Raw genomic sequence first — 17,478 nt, forward strand, 5'->3', positions numbered from 1 at the left:
GCGCAGCGCGGGGGTCGTCCCGGGGCGCGGGGGTGCCGAGCGCGGGCGCGGCGCCTCTCTCCCACCCCGCCCGGCGGCGGCGCGGCCCGGCCCGGCCCCGGGCGCTGCCGCGGGGCGCAGCAGCCCCGCCGGCCCCGCCCGCCGGGCCCCGCATCCCGCTCGGCCAATGGGGGCGGCGGCGCGGCGGCACGTGACGCGGCGGGCCGGGACCTGCTGCTTCCCCCGCGCAGAGGGATGCGGGCGGCAGAGCGGGGCAGGCGGCGGCGGCGGCTGCGCGGCGGCGGCCCCTCCGCGCCCTCCCCCCGCTCACCGCCGCCCGGCCCCTATGGCAGCCGCTCCCCGCCCCGCCGCCGCCCGCACCCCCGCGCCGCCCCGCCGGGCTCCGCCGCTCGCCCCAGCGTCGCACCCGCACTCGGCCGCCGCTCGCTGATCCGCTGCCGCCGCCGGCCGGGGCCCCGGGATGCCCAGCGGCCCCGCCGCCCGTCCTTGCCGCCCGCGGGCTACGCCGCCGCCGCCGCCGGAGAGTTGAGTTAGGAAGTCATGGTGCCCTGGGAACCCTCCCCGCCCCGGCAGTGCGGTGGCGGCGGCGGCTGGACGCTCTGCGACTGCTGCTGCTGGCTGCTGCTGCCCGCCGTGCTGCTCGTCCTCGCCCGCCCCGACAAGCTGGCGGCCTTCCCTACCTCCTTAAGCGACTGCCAGACGCCCACCGGCTGGAACTGCTCCGGTAAGCACCGGGGCACCCCGCGCCCGGCCGAGCCGGGCGCTCAAAGTTACGCGGCTGAGCTCGGGGAAGGCAACTTCAGAGGGCGACTCCGCGTCCCGGTAGAAACACGGGAATAGAGAAGGCAAAAAGTCCAGGCGTTGGGGCTCGCCGCCGTTCCCGGCGCGGCCGCAGCCCCCGGGCACCCCGTTGCCCTCAGCTCCGCGGGGCCGGGCGCGGCAGCCGCGCCCCCTCCGCCGGGGCGCAGCGCCGCGGCCGCGGGCGTCTCCCCATAGCAGGGCTGCCCGGCACCGCCAGAGCGCAACTCCCGCACTTCAACGGGGCAGCTCGGCGTGTGTCTGCGGGAGAAGGGAGCCGGGCCGTGTGTGCGCATCCTGCGGGCGGCTGTTCCCGATCGAGAGCAAATCGGGGTACGGACACCGGGGACCGGGTGCCTGTTCCTTAAAGTCGGGCTGACCTTTAATAATGAGTTTTTTATGTAGGTTAGCAGTCGGCCCTTCTCCGATACGTAAACTAATTCTGAAATTAGACTGTAATAGCCTTCTAAGGGAAGGAGTGTTATTTGGGGTAATGTGTGCATTGCACATAATATGTTAGATTGGGGTGAATTTCCACTGTAAGATCTTAATTTTAAGCATGTAGTGATATGGTTAAGAGTGCTAGTATTTTTCTTCAAACAAATTGATGGATTTGGATCTTAATGGGTTTGGAGTCTGATATAGCTGTTTTGTTTAATACCTTGCTGCACGCTGTTGGAGTGGGAAGTCAGCTAGCGAAATCTGAAATTCATGCTTGTATTCGTGAACTGAATCTTCAGTCAGATCTGTTGGTTCCTGGAGAAAATGAAGGCAAAGAGCTAGGTTCACTCAGCGGCTTGTGGGGAACCTGGCACTTCTCCTGTTAACTTAGAGGCAATCAATCTTCATTGGGATCAGACAGACCATCACGGAAAACACATAGCCTGTTTGTCTTTATTATTGGGGGCTTTGTTGCATCATGGGCTGGAGAAATTCCAATTTGGACTTTTGTCCAACACATTTGCAATCGGATGGGGATAAGTTGATGATATTTCCAATCCAGAGCCATGAAATAGCATAATTACTGGGTGACTTTTGAGGAAACAGAGTCTGTGAAATAGAAAAAAAGTGTGTGAGGCTGTGGGGAATAAGGATTAATAGAAAGACTGAGGGAGAAACAAGAGAAAAAGTGGAAAACTGAGGACAGGGAAGGACAAAAGAAATCTGGACTGTATCATTTCATCAACAAGGTTATTGTGCTGTGTGCATTAAAATGCAATCATCCTGTATTGTTCCACTTGCTAGACCAAAGATGACATTTTTTATTTTTTTTCTCCTCTTTACATTTGAGGTTACGATGACAGAGAAAATGATCTCTTTCTCTGCGACACCAATACCTGTAAATTTGATGGGGAATGTTTAAGGATTGGAGACAGTGTGACTTGTGTCTGTCAGTTCAAGGTAAGACGATTGATACTTTGTTCTCTAATTCACTAATGAGAATACAAATCAAGGATCTCTCTTTATAACCTATCACTTGGCAATTTATTTCTCTACATGCAGAGAAGTTAGAGGGAAAACCCGGTAGGCTGTATAAAAGCCGGCAGGAGAACCAACTGGTGTCAAGAAGACATAAGTTTCTCTGGGAAAATGCAGATGCTGTGGCTTTAAATGTCCCTTCGGGTCTGCAGTTTCAGGTTGTGCATTTCTGATTTTGTGTCTCTGCCCTTTTAACAAGGATTTAGAGTCCTTTCTAAATTCATTTCTGATACAGATCGTGGCTTATTGTATTCGGAGTTCTGATCTAGTTAAAGAAATGGATCTGTAATGTGCTTATGCGATATTTTCAGGAAGGGCTGCATAGTGACAATGCTTCTGCCTGTTTATCTGCCCAGCTGATCAGATTAAAGAGCAATCCCTCTGTTCCAAAATCATGAACTTCCTTTAGGTTTTATATAGTTTTTAGGGGGGCTATTACTGAGTACTAGGTTTTTTTCCATCTATTTCTTCTCTCTCCCTCTTGCAGCTACATCTAAACCTCAGGCATTCTCAAAGTCAGACGATTTCATTATGAAGGATTCCATTTAATATGTTTTAGCCAACTCGCAAAACAGCTGTGCTTTACATAATGACCTGAATAAAAACTGAACAAATTAAAGGAGTTTTAAGCATGTACCAGCACGTGTCGTGTATACGTTTATGCCCCTGTGGTTTCTGGCTTTTTAATGTGGATCTGTGAAGTTGTGGAACTTGTAACACTGATTTGAGTGTTTATAGTAGAGCAGGCCAAATAGTGCACAGTTCAAGATCGTGCACATCTGTAATGATTAATTTATTATTGATTTGAGTGTTTACAGTAGAGCAGGCCAAATAGTGCACAGTTCAAGATCGTGCACATCTGTAATGATTAATTTATTATTGAGCTTTGATAGACTATTCGCTTTGAAGCGTGACAAGTATCGTTTATATTTCTAGAGCCAAATGTGTCTTCAGAGAAAAAACCCAAGTGATAAATTCCTTCATTTAAAACAAAGAAGGAATTTTCTGTAATAAGAACAAGACAGTTGTTTGCTGAAGTGCTTGTGTTTCCCATGTTGGGAGAGAATTCATACTGACCGTGGGGGTTTTTTATTCCATTTCTAGTTTGCATGCAATCAAAAATTCAATGTAAGAATGCTGTTTTGAGCATTTGCCTTGGCTCAGCATGTGCAGTGATTTAAGGGTTGGTCTGTTTTCTCTTTCTAAGAAAAATCTGTAATGTAGTGAAATGACTGTAACGTGTCCTATTGGTGGCAAGCTAGGACAGATGTTGTGCCATGAGCATTGGGAACTCAGAGCGGCCACAGAGAGCGCTTGGGTCTTGTCTTTGGTCCCAGTTTGGTGTTGCCATGTGGCATAAAGCAGTGGACTCGTAGCCTAGAAGGAGCAACCTCAGATGCTGCTATCAGCAGGGAAGAAGGTGTTGGGAGCCTGGTTTTCCCAAGACAGGATGCCAGTCCCTGATGATTCAGGGTAAATGAAGCTAAGTAAACCTCTTTGGGCTGCATTGTCTCTTCTTTGAGAGGTGAAAGCTATCTATATGCTGAGTTGAGCACTTCTCAAGGGGGCAGCTGAAACAGATTTAAGGAAATCAGATAACTGGTGTATGAGTATGTAAGTGAGATCCAAAGAATGAGTTGGGCAGTTGTGGACCTGATCGCTGGTAAATGAATTGAAACCAGCAGTAATCTTTGGTTTCAGTGGCCTTTGGATCAGGCCCCGTAAACATTCGGAGCTCTTTGTCTTGATTTGAGCCCTCCGTGGAGCCGCAGGGCTGACTGTGACCTTGGAGGGCAAATTACCTGTGGCTGATCCTGTGCTGGCGCTGCGAAGGGTGGTGCAGTGCCGGGGGCTTCTGTAGTCAAATGCGTCTGCTTTGATACAGGCAGAGCTGGGGGGATGTTTGCTTCTCTTGTAACATCAGTGGACAGTGTGACAAGCCAAAAAGATCTGCCACCAGAGTAGAAAATTAATTTCTAGTGTGGTGTCTGAGACTGGCCGAGTGAGGCAGAGCCAGCCAGGTAATTTATGTCACGAGTAAGGGGGTCCTCCATCAGAATTCAGGTCCCCCGTTTCAGTGACAGCTCTCAGGGGTGATAGTGAACAAATCAATAGCAGACTCCTCATCATTATAATTACTTTTTATGTTTTCTTCAGAATTTGCCAGGGGCTTTAACTGCAGCTTGAGAGAATAGACAAGGACGGAAAGCTAATTTTGCTTCCATACTGTTGAAAAGTCCAGGGCTGGGGGTGGCAGAAGTGGGGAGCAGGGCTGCTGCAATTTGGGTTTGGGTTTTTTCAAACCAGAATCACAGGTGCATCAGGTTTGTCTAAGTGGAGTTAAAATTAATTTATTGTTATTTGAAAGGGTGAATATGATCAGACTGCTCTGTAACACCTGAGTTAAGCTTCCATCCCTGGAGAGCAGGCAGGCATGTACTAAGAAAGGGATTCATATTGGTTGGCTGTCTTGTCGTACTCTACTGCAAAATGGTAGCCCGTTCACTGACTCCTCAAGATGAGACATGTATTGCATTGGAAAACACCATGTCCCACTCTAATCAGTAAACGCAGACCTGTCCCCTGCTCAGTGCAAGCCCAGACCTTGGTGTCAGAAGGGAGGGAAGGCACTGGGCCAGCGCTGGCTCCAGCAGTGGGGCTGAGCGTGGGGTAAACCACCACCCTTTCCCTCCCAAAACAAGCTCAGTGGGTCCACCAGAAGGTGCAGAGCTGTGCCAGGAGGTGTGTAGTTGGAGACACATCTTGTCAGGGTCTGTACCTGAGTCTGCCCAGAGCCGTAGGTCTGGCAGCCCAGGTTTTCTTCCCTCTTAGAAGTCATGAAGTATATCCAAAAATACAACAGAGTATTTCCATCAATGTGGCATGTCTTTTCTCTTTAGTCACCAAGACTGTGGACACTCATTGTTTTTTATGTGAGGAAAGAGCCCTGTTTTCATGTGTGTTGAATCCCTCACAAGCTTCAGTGTTTGTGGAGCTGGAACATCACCTGGCCGACTTGCAGCTTTATATTATATTTCCTGAATATATTTTCGTGCTACTTGGTTCAAGATGTAGGTGGCGTTTTGGGAACAGTTAATCCATGAGAGTAGGAGGAGGTCAAACTTTTAACAGTGTTAGCAGGATGAGGAGTTACACAGGTTATAATTTTATTTAGAAGATAAACCTTATGCTTTCAGTGCACGGCACTGACCCTGACACTTGCAAAGCTGGTTTGTCTCTGGCTGTGATGGTGGGCACTTGAGGCTGCTAGTGCTGAGGAAGGCAGCCTTTGACTGATGCTGGTTGAATTGGATGTGTCCATTTCCCTTCTCTACAGCTGTATTTTATGAACCTGTGTGCGTAAGAAGTCGACAGTATGGTGCTATGCTGCTGGGTTTAGTGTGAGTTTTGACGTCAATTTCCCCATGTGCTTGATCAGGCCTTACTTTAGGGAGGGAGAATCATTCTCACATCTAGGGCTGGGTCTATTGAGCCCTAAACCAGTGCCAAAAATGTGTCACTAGACTGAGGAGACTATGGCAGTCAAGGTCTAATATCCTCCAGTATTAGCAATAAGTATGTTATGACAATGAAGAGCTGCAGATGTTGGATTCAGCATGGTCAAGTACAAGAGCCTAGCTCTAGTGGGTCACGAGTAACCTGGTGACTAACGTCACAACCTTCTCATCAGCTGTCTTGTTTTCTTTCCTGGGTAACTTCCACTACTGTTTCCTGGTGGCTTTCAGAGCCATCCCAGCTCAAAGCCAAGGCAGGATCTGTCTGGAAGCTCTCACCCCTGTTGTTCCCTGTGGCTCAGCGGCAGCTTCTAGGTTCCTGCCTTTTCTGTCTGAATACTGGTTGTCCAAAGGCAGTGGTGGGAAGAACAGGCAGGAGATGAAGAAATGTATCTGGGTCCAGCACAGTTTGAGAAAGAAACGGCTGTACCACCTGAGCTCATCGTGGAGCACACTCCGTCCCGCTGGCTGAAGCCATGCTCAAGTGCGGCATGAACCACAGGAGAGATGGGGAAACTCCTGTCAAGAGAGTTAAGCCTTCCTGGAGACCTGGTGTCTTTCAAATGCATTTTAAAATTGCCAAGCTTTGGAAGAAGTTTCCGCCTAGCTCATAGCAGCTCTGTCACTCGTTTCTGTGGGTCAGGATTTCTTGATGCCGTACACTGGCAACACAGGGCAGACTGGCCTTGCAGATCTGCAGCTGAGTCTGTGTGAAAGACCGCCTCTTGCTCTGGGCAAAACCAGCAGAGAGTTTGCCACTGTGTTTCTAGGGAAGAGGATCCAACATTGTTTCTACGTGTAAGGGAGCCCGTTGAGATACTTTGCGCCAAATTCCGCACAGATTGCTCTGGCAAAAAGTCCCCTTGGTGACAAGCAGATAGCGTGTCTAAAGTAAGCACGATTTGATCCTTCATGCTTTAGAAAATTCACATGATTGTGTTCACTGTCCTGGTTAAGTGTTCCAGATCAGCCTCCAGCAATTGCTGTTGAGCTTCTGGATGAAGTTGGTATTTTCTGCTAGAAACACTGCTCAGATTTGGAACATAATGGTGACAATAGCATAGAAACACTTTTTAATCAATCTTTGCATGGAGGAGCCCTTCGTTAGGAGCAGAAGGAGAGGATTTCTACTGTTGTGGCTGCTGGTTTTCTTTTCAAGGGAAGAGAATGCTGGGGGTGGGCAGCAGCTCGGAAAGATTTAAGAAAATACAATGCATAAGGAAAATGTCATTTGATTTGGCCCAATCAAAATGTCACTCTGACCAGCTATGAATAATTTCTTGGCAGCCGCTCTGCATGGAGGCCTGCAATTAATGCAATCTGTGCAATTGTTTGTGTTAATCACTTCTGTAGTCATTCACTTTGAAGCATATTTGTTGTTTATATCCCTGGAATTTCAGTTCTGCATTTTACGTTGTGCCTGACGAACACACCTCAGACACTTTGTGGCATAATGCAGCTAAATAGGAAGTATGATTTCTTTTAAATTTTTACTTGGATTTAAGCAGAGGTGAGCATTTGTAAATAATAATTGTGATCATTCCACTTGTTATAATTAAACAATGAGACATACCAGGAGTACAGTAATCATGAGATAATCATATCCCTGATATAATTACTGCGTACAGGGTACATCCAAGTATTTCTAAGCCTCAGAGTGTGATTATCTTATGATAACTGCACCCGGTAGGTTGCCCAATTTTCAATATAAAATGGAATTATTTTTATTAAAATGAACAAGAGAGGGCAAAGCCGTCTTTCAGCGGCAGAGTGAACAAAGCGGGTAGTCTGGGGAGCTGAGCAGGGGTTTGAGGTGACGGCAGGGTGCGTGGCGCGAGTGACTTCTGCGCTCTTCAGCGCGCTGGCTGAGCTGGCGGTGGTGCTGCAGCTCCTGCCCGCCCGCCGCTGCGGGGAGAGCTTGGACCTTCACACAGCATCCCGGGCACAGCTCGCCGGGAACAGAAATGTCCCTGCAGAAAGAGGGATGGATTTGGATCATAGGTCTCTCAGAAATAAATTCCCTCTGTCCAATCAGTTCTAATTACAGCGAAGTACTTAAATAGAGAGTTATGCGCACACGGACACTCCTGCGTGTGCAGGCGGCGCTCTCTGAAGCAGTGAAGGTGTGTGTGTGCAGGAGGAGGGGAAAAGCGAGCCTCTTCGTTGCAATTTGGCTGTTGCCATCCAATGGAAACAAATGAGCTGCTACTGCAGATGCGAGGAGATGTTTGCCTGGCCCGTATTCCTGCCCCGGGAATGTCCCCCCGCCTCATTCTCACAGGGAGAGGCCTCTCTGGGGGCAGCTATTGGACACTTTGCCCATTCAGATAATCTTTTCCCTAACCTGTTCAAGTCTGGTTTATGCTCCTCTGCCTTTTGTCTTTTTAAAAATCACCCCCCCCCTCCCCCCCAATAGCTGTAAATGTGAAAAGGAAGGGCAGTGTCTCCCTCTATGTTGTTTCCCCAGGGTTTTAATACTGGGGGGGGGGCAGGGGGGGTTTAGACGATGACACCCAAAGGGATGCTTGTGCCACCCCGCGTGTGTGACTAACACTGCTGCTCTCTGTCCTTTTCCATCAGTGTAACAATGACTACGTGCCCGTGTGCGGCTCCAATGGTGACACCTACCAGAATGAATGCTACTTGAAACAGGCTGCCTGCAAGCAACAGAGCGAGATACTCCTGGTGTCCGAAGGATCCTGTGCGACTGGTACGTGTAACATGCTCCAGGCTGCCTGCAGACCTTTGCCATACCCCTGAATAAAATAACCTGTGGATGCCAAAAGCCATTTGAATCCCTCCTTTGAATTCATTATGGGTCAATTCTTTGCAGTTTTAGGCATGAGAAGTTGCTACCATCCTTCCCTCTTAAGTAAATAACATAGTATAGGCTCACAGTCTATGATACAGTATACCCTTGATGCTGTTTTGAAGAGTGTGACACAGAAGTTGATATCTTTTTTTTTTTTTAAATACGTGTCTTGTGCTCCTGATCATCCTGTGCGATGCATGCGCTTCTGAGCGCTTACGACAAGTAACTGGAAGCAGATTAAACGAGCAGATGTCTGATAAATGGGCATCTGGATTACTGCAAACCTCTCCATAATCTGGAGAGATGGAACTGGAGCATTACTGCCTGCAATCCAGTTTCTTAGGTTTTTCCTTATGCATGTAGGGCCAGACTCCCAGCTGGTAAGATTCAACAGACCACCGGTTGTAATGAGCCCTGCTGATTTATACCAGCTGAAGATTTGGCCCAAAAAACACTTAATGAACAAGTCTGTGCAATGAGGGTTTTTTTTCTGGACTTGCTGGAAGAATTCATTAAAAAGTATATGTGAAAACTGACTGGCATTTGAGACATCTTTGCTTAACTCTGAGCATCGTGAGTTATTTGTAGCTCTGCTTTTATGAAACAGCTAGATAGGTAAATGCGCAAAGGCAGTCAGGAAAACCAAGATGCTTATGTGCAGGAGTTCTTGATGTTTTCCTTTTGTGCTCGGTATCTGTTAGAGGTGGGCAGTGAAGCTCACTTGGAAAGAACAGGAGGAGTAAGTCTTTGTTCTTGAGAGAGTTCTTTAAACTTAAAGCAGAACTTTTTCTTGGCTGAGGATGGAGGACTCAATAAAAAGTGCATTAGACAAACTTTTTGCAGTGCTGTAATTTTGTGTTTCGTACACCTGAGAGGAAAATAAACTTCTTTCCCTGGAAAAGTTGTTCTTTTGTGAAGCTGTTCCCTGACAATTTTCAAGAGGAAAAAGACATACACTGCAATTTTTTTGTCTATAAATTGGTATTAAATGGAACTCAGGCTGACAAAGCCTATTGTGGCGTAGGATTTGTTCAACTTAATAAACTCTCAGCACAGCAACTGGTCTTTTTTTGTTTCAAACTTTTTGATTAAAGGGATAACTCCAGTGCATTGCGACATCTTTTCTTAAACTTGCTTGCCCTCTGGCAGTGGCTGTGTTGGAAGCATCGTCTCCTGAAACACATTGTGGATTTTGGAAAGGAGAAGGGCTTTCCTGAGGTCTTGATCATTTGGCCTCTTTTTCCTTCTCCCAAGGAGGAGGCTCAGGGGAGAAGGGAGCAGGCATGTACCTCAGGTTTTCCCTGCGGGATGGGGCAGAGAGAGGGTGCACAGGACCATCAGAGACCTGGGCTGCTGAGAGTTTTCCAGCAGCGGGCAGCCCTCCTGGCTGTGACCGGCAGGGGTCTGGGCATCGAAGGGTAAGGGCAGGAGGAGACACACAAGGTCCTTTTCCTCTAAAGAGCCAGAGAATATGGTAGTTCATTGCAGGAGGCAGGTGATAGCAGGCGTTCATTTCTTTGTGCTGGGGAGACCTGGCACGCCTGGAAAAGCAGCGCTTCCCAGAGCCGTGAAGGCATTGTGATGAAGATACCTGCCTTTCCTCAGTAGCTTATTTGGGAAAAAAGCATCAGGACAGAAGGAGCATCACACTACCATTTTCTATTCTCTTTTCCAGCCCCCTTGCTCATCTGCCCCAGGTAGTCTTGCTGTGTAAATCTACTGTTTTAAGCCATCCTTGTGACAGGTTTATTTAAATAAAGGTTTTCCTTTTTTTTTTATCTTTGAGCAATGATGGCATGTACAAGCCAGTTCAGATCCACCAGACCTTGCTGTCAGTAAACTAGATCTAACAGTTCATAGGGTAATTGGATCCCAAAGCATCCTTTCCAAACTCTTTCTATTAATCTTGATGCTGATAAATGGATAACCCCTCGACTAAGGGGGAGGATGGGATGACAACCTCCCTCCCTTCCTTGCAAAAGAAACTCCTCTCATGGACTATTTTTGGTAACCCAACATGTGTGTGCATTTCTGTGCTTTGCTTTGCTTAGACAGTTTCGTAATGAAGCCCTGGGCTTGGCAATTTCGTGATATTGCGCCTTCTAAATTTGTGACTCTCATCATTCCAGCCAACAAAACACTGAGTGGAGGAAAAATAAAGGACTCAATTTTGAAACTCAGCAACAACCTGCAGAAAAACAGCATTTTAATCATTTATCTGAAGACTTTGAGTAATAATAATTTCAATGGTTTATTCCAACTAGTTATGATCTCATGAGATGTCACTGTTTTGTAAAGATGATGACATGAATTTCCAATTGGTCTGGCCTCAAAAAAACTGGCTTTAAAAAATTATCTTTGATGGAGAGAGTTTAGTAGTGGCCAAGTGAAGTAATTTTGCACAACTGTTGGGAACAAAGCTTTATCAGTCTCAGTACAACAAAACGAGGCAAAGGCTTCTGAAGATGTTACAGCACTCCAGGGCTTACGTTATTTTAGTCTGATACAGAGACTTTAAAGAAAAGGAGTTGAGACTAAGATGGCTTGAGTGAACTATGTTCAGATTAGATCTCTATAATTTACCCAGGGATGACATCAAACATAAGGTACGCTGTAATACACTTAACTGAACAGTCTTGCTTTGCATGCTTACAGGACATACTGTAGCACATGAATATAAATTTCTTTCTCTTCTTTTCTCAGATGCCGGCTCAGGATCTGGGGACGGAGGTAAGAGCCATCTTTTAATATCTCTGTGTTTACACGTACACCATTGTCTTTCATGATTTCAGATTGTAAGTGGATAAGCTTTTCACTTCAGTTGTTACACTACGTATTGTCTTTGTTTAGCTTTTTCTCTGAAAAAAGTGACATTTTGCATTTTAGTCAAGCTGGAACCTAATAATGACATGCTGTTTTCTAGGGAAATTCAGGAAGCTGTGTTACTTCTAATAGGACTTGGAATTATTCATAGGTTGTGCTAGGACCTCTATCTCCATCTACTGTTACAGTTGCACTCGTTTATTTCATGTTTAGAGTAATATTTCTTTTGTTTTTAAAACATGAGCTAAACCCTTGGCTCGTCCTCACAGGAGGATTCAAGCCAAATATTTTGTGGTAAAGGAGGGCATTCTTTCAAAGATATGAAGAAATGTCACAGAGAAAGAACAATATGTTTTTATAAGAACAGCAGCAGCAAAAATGAACATGGATATAGTCTGAACCCTTTGCTGCATATAGGGGATATTGTAAAATGTAGGCAAACTCGCATTTAAGTTGGGTTTGGCTGTTTGTTTGGTTTTTTGATTTTATTTCATAGGTGCAGTTATTTCTGGGTTTGCTTGTGTAATGCTGATCCTAGGGTTTGTGACCGATCCTTCTTGGAAGTATAAGTGTTGGGTCTGGGTAGTGCCCTGCCTTGGGGCAGGGAACATGACCTTTGGGAGTTACTTGCATCGTGGGGCTGGTGGGTCAGGCTTCTCTGGGGGCTGGGAGGGCCAGGGCTAGTTTGGGTGGCTATGGTCCTTAAGAGTTACCGTAATTTCTGCCCAAGCCCCCTGAGTAAGCTGTAGGAGCCCCATGGCAGGGAAAGAGCAAGGTCGGCATCAGGCTGGGATGCTGCTGGGTTCCTCCGGCTGGGGCAGCCACCAGGAGCTGAGCCAGCTTTCTGCATACGATACAGACAGCAGGTCTGGGCTCTTACCCAGTTTTATGGCTGCTCCTGGCTGGATTCAGGTTTTTCAAATACAGTCCCGTTATTTGGCAAAGCATCACCTAGTCCTCGTGTAGTTTTGGTAACCAGTATATTAGAAAGTGCAATATGTAGGTAAAGTATTATTTTTACTTATGAAGTCGTCAACAACATGAGCACGAGGCACTTGCAAGGGACCTTATTTTCCAATATTGGACTTGGGCTGTTTTCTGGAAATCAGGACACTTTAAGATGTTTCAAATCTGGCTCCCAAAAAACCACAACCTAAAATATTGCTATTTGTTTTAAAAAGTTTTTTTCTAGTTATTCCTATTTTACTCTAATGTCCTTTTAAATTTTCTTTTTAAACTGTTAGACCAAAGACATTCCTTATTCAGTGCTTAACAGAAATCTAAAATTTGATTTATATTTATGATAGGGTTCTTACGCATATGGCCAGTAAATAAGTTTTCAAATAAAAATAGACATGCAAAATTCATCATGTATATATGAAGGAAAACAGATAAGATTTACAGTTTGTTTTATGACTGGGCAAGGTGGGGAAGCAAATTTGGCCACTTTCTAAGAGTAATGAATTCCATACTGAAAAAGCATAGGAATTTAAAAGCGTGATTTCCAAACAGTTTCACTTTAAGAGCTGAAGCTGACAAAAGACAAGCAGGATAGGACCTTGGGGACTGACTGGGCAGATAGTAAGGAAGCAGATTTGTGAAGGAGACAGAACAAAGTTGGTGTATGTGTTTAAAGGTCTACAAAGCTGCCTTGTATTATTCAAGATTTAGTAGCCAGCCATGGCTGTTCTTAAAGTACAAAAGTATATTTATGTGCCCTAAGAAGCTAAATCCAGCCAAGTAAATGTTGTCACTACATCACTCTTTACTAGACACCGTCTTGTTGTAAAAGCTGTAATAAATTTTGGGTGTCATCGCAGTAAGTCTTGTAAAATCCATTTCAACAATCACGAGTGGAATGTTTTTCCATGAGAAGCCTGAGATATTAGGCAATCTTGTGTGTTTTCTGTTTTCATGAAAATTTTCCTTTCTTGCACTTCTTCAAGCAATCTTGGTTAACAGCTAACCAATGCAGCATAACTTTTTTTGCAAAACTAGAAGCATAGGGACCCTCCAAGCTGGCCGTACCTCTGCCTAAATCAGCAGAATGGTGCTGTGCTGGGTGCTGTAGGTGTCAGAGGTGCTGGGTATGTCTGCAGTGAGGTACCTGACGTATCTCAGGTGCTGGGAGCCCTTAGGAACAGCCATTCCCTTGCTAATTTGCCCCGTTTCTTGTTGCCATCACAGTGCCAGCAGGATGCAGGCGAGTGCTATGCTTTGGCTTTGCTGGTTGCTCTATGTTGGGTGTATATATGTTGTGTTTAGCAGAGCTGGCAGACTTTCTGGCAAGGTTCAGGTTTGCGCAACTGTTGCGGTCTCTCTTTGGAAGGTTTGTTGAAGCCAGGGAGACCCAGGCTGGGAGCCCTGGGGGACCACTGTGGGCATGGGCAGGCCACCTTCTGGGCACGGTGGATCAGAAGGCTTAGGTTGAAAAGAGTTTTCAAGAAGGGAAGGGGTGGATGGACTTTTACTTGAAGGTACCTAAAAAGGCTGATCCTTTAGTCTGAATTGCTGAAGACCATCCTGAGCAGCAGGAATCTCTGCCTCTCAGCGCTTACAACTTCTTACCAGAGCCCCTCCATTTTACTCCCGGGGGTTCCCGTAGTGTTATTGTGCATCACTCCACAAGCTGTGAGACAAGGAAACCAGCTTTTCAACAGAGTTGTATCTCGCTGGATTTCTTGAGTTGGATTTGTTTGGCCTGGTAAGGTACATATCTACTAAGGAATTAACTCAAATTGCAAACTAGTAGAGGACATCAAGTTTTTCTGGTTCCTGGAACACAGCAAGTTTCCTGCTCTGTGGTGGTTTCCCCCATGACTGATAGAGTTCAGCTCTCAGTACTGCTTCTCCCTCAATGGAGCTCTTGTCAAGTGAAAGGATAACTGGTTGATGCTTCAGAAATTGCTGGAAAGGGGGTGGTGCAATGGTCAGACATACACAAACACACAGTGTGGTCACAAAAGCCTCCTTTTCTCAGGAAACTGGGCAGAGTAGAAACAAAACATGCCATGTTTTGCCTGCCATGTTTACCTTCCACGTGTTCCTACTTGGGTGTGCAGAGACGTCTTCTCAATTTAGGATTTAGGATTTGGGGGTTTCTGCTTTACTGTCAGGGATGCTGGGATGAGAGGAGTCCCAGCTTCTTAGCACTTTCGTGATCTTGAGGGCTTCCAGAGGTGATCTAATCCCTGCATTATGCAGCAATAGCATACAAAAGTCCCCTATTTGTAAAGTGACGGGAGAATCTTAATCTCATTTGACTACTGAGCCTTCAGCATGCACTTTTGAGGATATCTAGTAAACGGGTAAGAACAGTAGTTGTTCAGATTTCTTACTGCAGAAAACATTTTTCCCTGTAAATGAAGACTAAAAATTCAGAATCAAGAGCCGTTTCTGTTTTGATTGCGGAAGCTGGGACTATGGTTTGGAATTATTTAAAAACCCATATCCCAGAAAGATACTAATCAATGGGAGAGAGAATGAATGTGAAAGAGTTTATACAGAGAGTAATTTAAAGAGATTCCATTCATTTTCATCTACACTGTTCTCTAGACAACTGGGTTTTTTTTAGAACCCAATGATTCATGTTTTAGTCTTGAACAGCTTCATAATGAATTCTTGCTCGTTTCCTAGCTTCCTTCAAACAGCAACAAACTCAAGATGCAGTATTTCATTATAGCTCTTAATGTGCTGAGAACATTTGGTTTCTTTTTTACTTTGAAACTCCTTGGTTTCTTTTTTACATTGAACACTTCTTTCCCCTCTCTGCATTATCTGTATTCTTAGCTCTGTGGATTGGCTTGCATTCGTAGTCCGATGGATTTCGTGTGGGTGACTATCGCACTAGGTGTTTGTGGTCCCCAGCACAGCAGTCCATAAGCACCTACGCTGAATTAGTTTCAGAGCCTCATTCAATTTCCATTCAAGTCCTACTGACTTCAGTGGGAATTGTACGGGGCCCCTGGGTACACAGATCTTATCCTAGTTTGATTTTTACGTTAATTCTTTATGATCTAGACTAAAGCAGAATGAAAAAAACAAGTCATCATTCATCAGTGTCATCGTCACTGTTTATTTTACAGTAGCATCTAGAGGTGCTAATTATCAGATTAGGAATCCAGTGTGGTACACTCTGATACTGTGAGGCACTTCTTCACGGTGAGGGAGAGCATAAAATCTGTGAAGCAGAGTCTGGATATCCAAGCTGAGCAAAGGCTGGAAGTTGCATCACACTTCAGTGGCTGAATTCACGTATGCTGCTCCGTGCTGCTTCAGAGCCAAACCAGTGCTGTGCCTTGGGAACCACGCTGCTTGTCAACGGACCCATATGTAATCTAGAAAGAATCGGAGATTGTACTGTTCTTAAAGTTATTCCTAATTTGTTAGACAAACATGGAAATGAATAACCTTACAAGCCATCTTCTTTCACCCCCTCTGTCTGTGTCCCTTATTTTGTGTGTATATTTTAAGGATGCGAGTGCCTTGCTTGTTTGTTTGTTCTTTCAATTTATCCCTTCAATCTTATCCAGAAAAATTGAAGTCCTGCAGCTCTTTGTAGGTGCCAACATGTAGATTTAATGATAGATTTGGAATTCTGGTCTGCCTTTCCTGTTGGCTTAGAGATGTGTGAGTAAACACATACATATTATAAATCTGTATGAAGCGGCAGTCATCTTGAAATGCTAACGCAGAGAAAATAGGGAGGAAAAATTAACATGTTGAAACCTATATTATTTTTAAGGCAAACTGTAATGCAGCATGTGTATCTCTTTCTTTAATCAACAGGCAAATGGCTACTTTAACCCAATTGTGTTTGTGCTTGTCTCCATGCTCGGGTTGTATGACTAACTTGAATTCAACAGCTCTGCTGCTTTTCCACCAGTTTCCCTTTCTGCTTTATTATAAGGACGATTGATGGGCAGGGCTATGCAGAACACAATGAATATTCCTGTAAACACTGTCCTAGCAATAACACTTGAGTCAAAATACACCATAAAACCTGGAGTGTGTATTGGCTTGAATGAAGCAGTGTATAAAATGCAATGCTGATAAGACACACGCATACACATGTGTTATCAATATATAGGAAAATACTGGGAATGTTCTTGTTTAACCTCTGTAAGAAAAGGAATTCATATTTTGAGCTCCAGATCCTGTCTTTTCTTTGCCTGAGTGTAACGGGTGATACAGATTTCTCTCATGTGAATTTAAAATATCTGCTGACCCCACGTGCTATCATCAACTGCAATAAGGCAATAGGAAAGCTTCTACTCTAATTTCATTTGGGATGTATAATTTAAAGGAGCATCAGAAGGTACAGAATCAACTATAAGCAACGTGCGCTGACTGGGTAAATACCTCTGGAGGGAATGTTTAAATCTTAAATGATTGACCTGACTGTGGATGGTCAAATATACATCTCCTTTGTTAAACAGGTTTTTACCTTGTTAACCTCAGCATGGCACCGAGCCCAAACCAATAAGCTCTTTGAAAGGCTGGGTTTATTAGCTCAGGCTCTTCACTGTCCTAACGTGATTACATGACTTCTAGTTCAGGGCTGGTGCACATCTGACCTATATAAGAGTTAGGTCGGGAGAAGGCAGTTAATGTCTCTTCATGGCCTTTAAAAATTAGGAAAGGATGAAGTTCCTCTGTTTTTGTTGACTAGATGAGAACCACTCAGGTATTTGCAAGTGCTGAATTTTTAAGTGCTTGCCATGGGCATTTTATGCTGGGTGGGATGCAGTAGCAGTTTTGGAAATCCTAGGAAGGTATGGGAACAACAGGAATACCAGCTTTTGGATTCTTCTCAGGCTCTCATTTGAGCTAAGTACTGAGCTAATTGACCCTGCCTGAGATGTTCCAGCAAATCCCCACAGCTCCTGTGGACTTGAAGCTCTCTAGGGCTATATACAAAGTACCAGTCTGGGAGACACTGGTTTTGGATTTAGTTGCCTGTGTTTTGCTTGCTTCTTCTGAAGTCAGAATGCAAAAATCCCATGAGAAGAGATGCATTTTATCCCTGCGCTTACTTTGTTATTAATGGGC

At 45.4% G+C, this 17,478-nt stretch overlaps 1 protein-coding gene across 2 annotated transcripts in view; it reads left to right on the forward strand.

Annotated features, from left to right (window-relative positions):
- Positions 1–392: 392 nt before the first annotated feature.
- Positions 393–17,478, forward strand: part of TMEFF2 (transmembrane protein with EGF like and two follistatin like domains 2) — a 129,931-nt gene continuing 112,845 nt past the window's right edge. For both annotated transcript variants that reach the window (XM_054209710.1, XM_054209709.1), the window contains exons 1-4: positions 393–724; positions 2,090–2,199; positions 8,373–8,502; positions 11,308–11,334. In XM_054209710.1, coding sequence (XP_054065685.1) covers positions 541–724; positions 2,090–2,199; positions 8,373–8,502; positions 11,308–11,334 — 451 coding nt within the window. In that variant the 5' untranslated portion in view covers positions 393–540. The remainder of the gene's footprint in view (positions 725–2,089; positions 2,200–8,372; positions 8,503–11,307; positions 11,335–17,478) is intronic.

Source organism: Rissa tridactyla, chromosome 7, assembly GCF_028500815.1.
Source record: "Rissa tridactyla isolate bRisTri1 chromosome 7, bRisTri1.patW.cur.20221130, whole genome shotgun sequence".
Taxonomy (NCBI): Eukaryota; Metazoa; Chordata; class Aves; order Charadriiformes; family Laridae; genus Rissa; species Rissa tridactyla.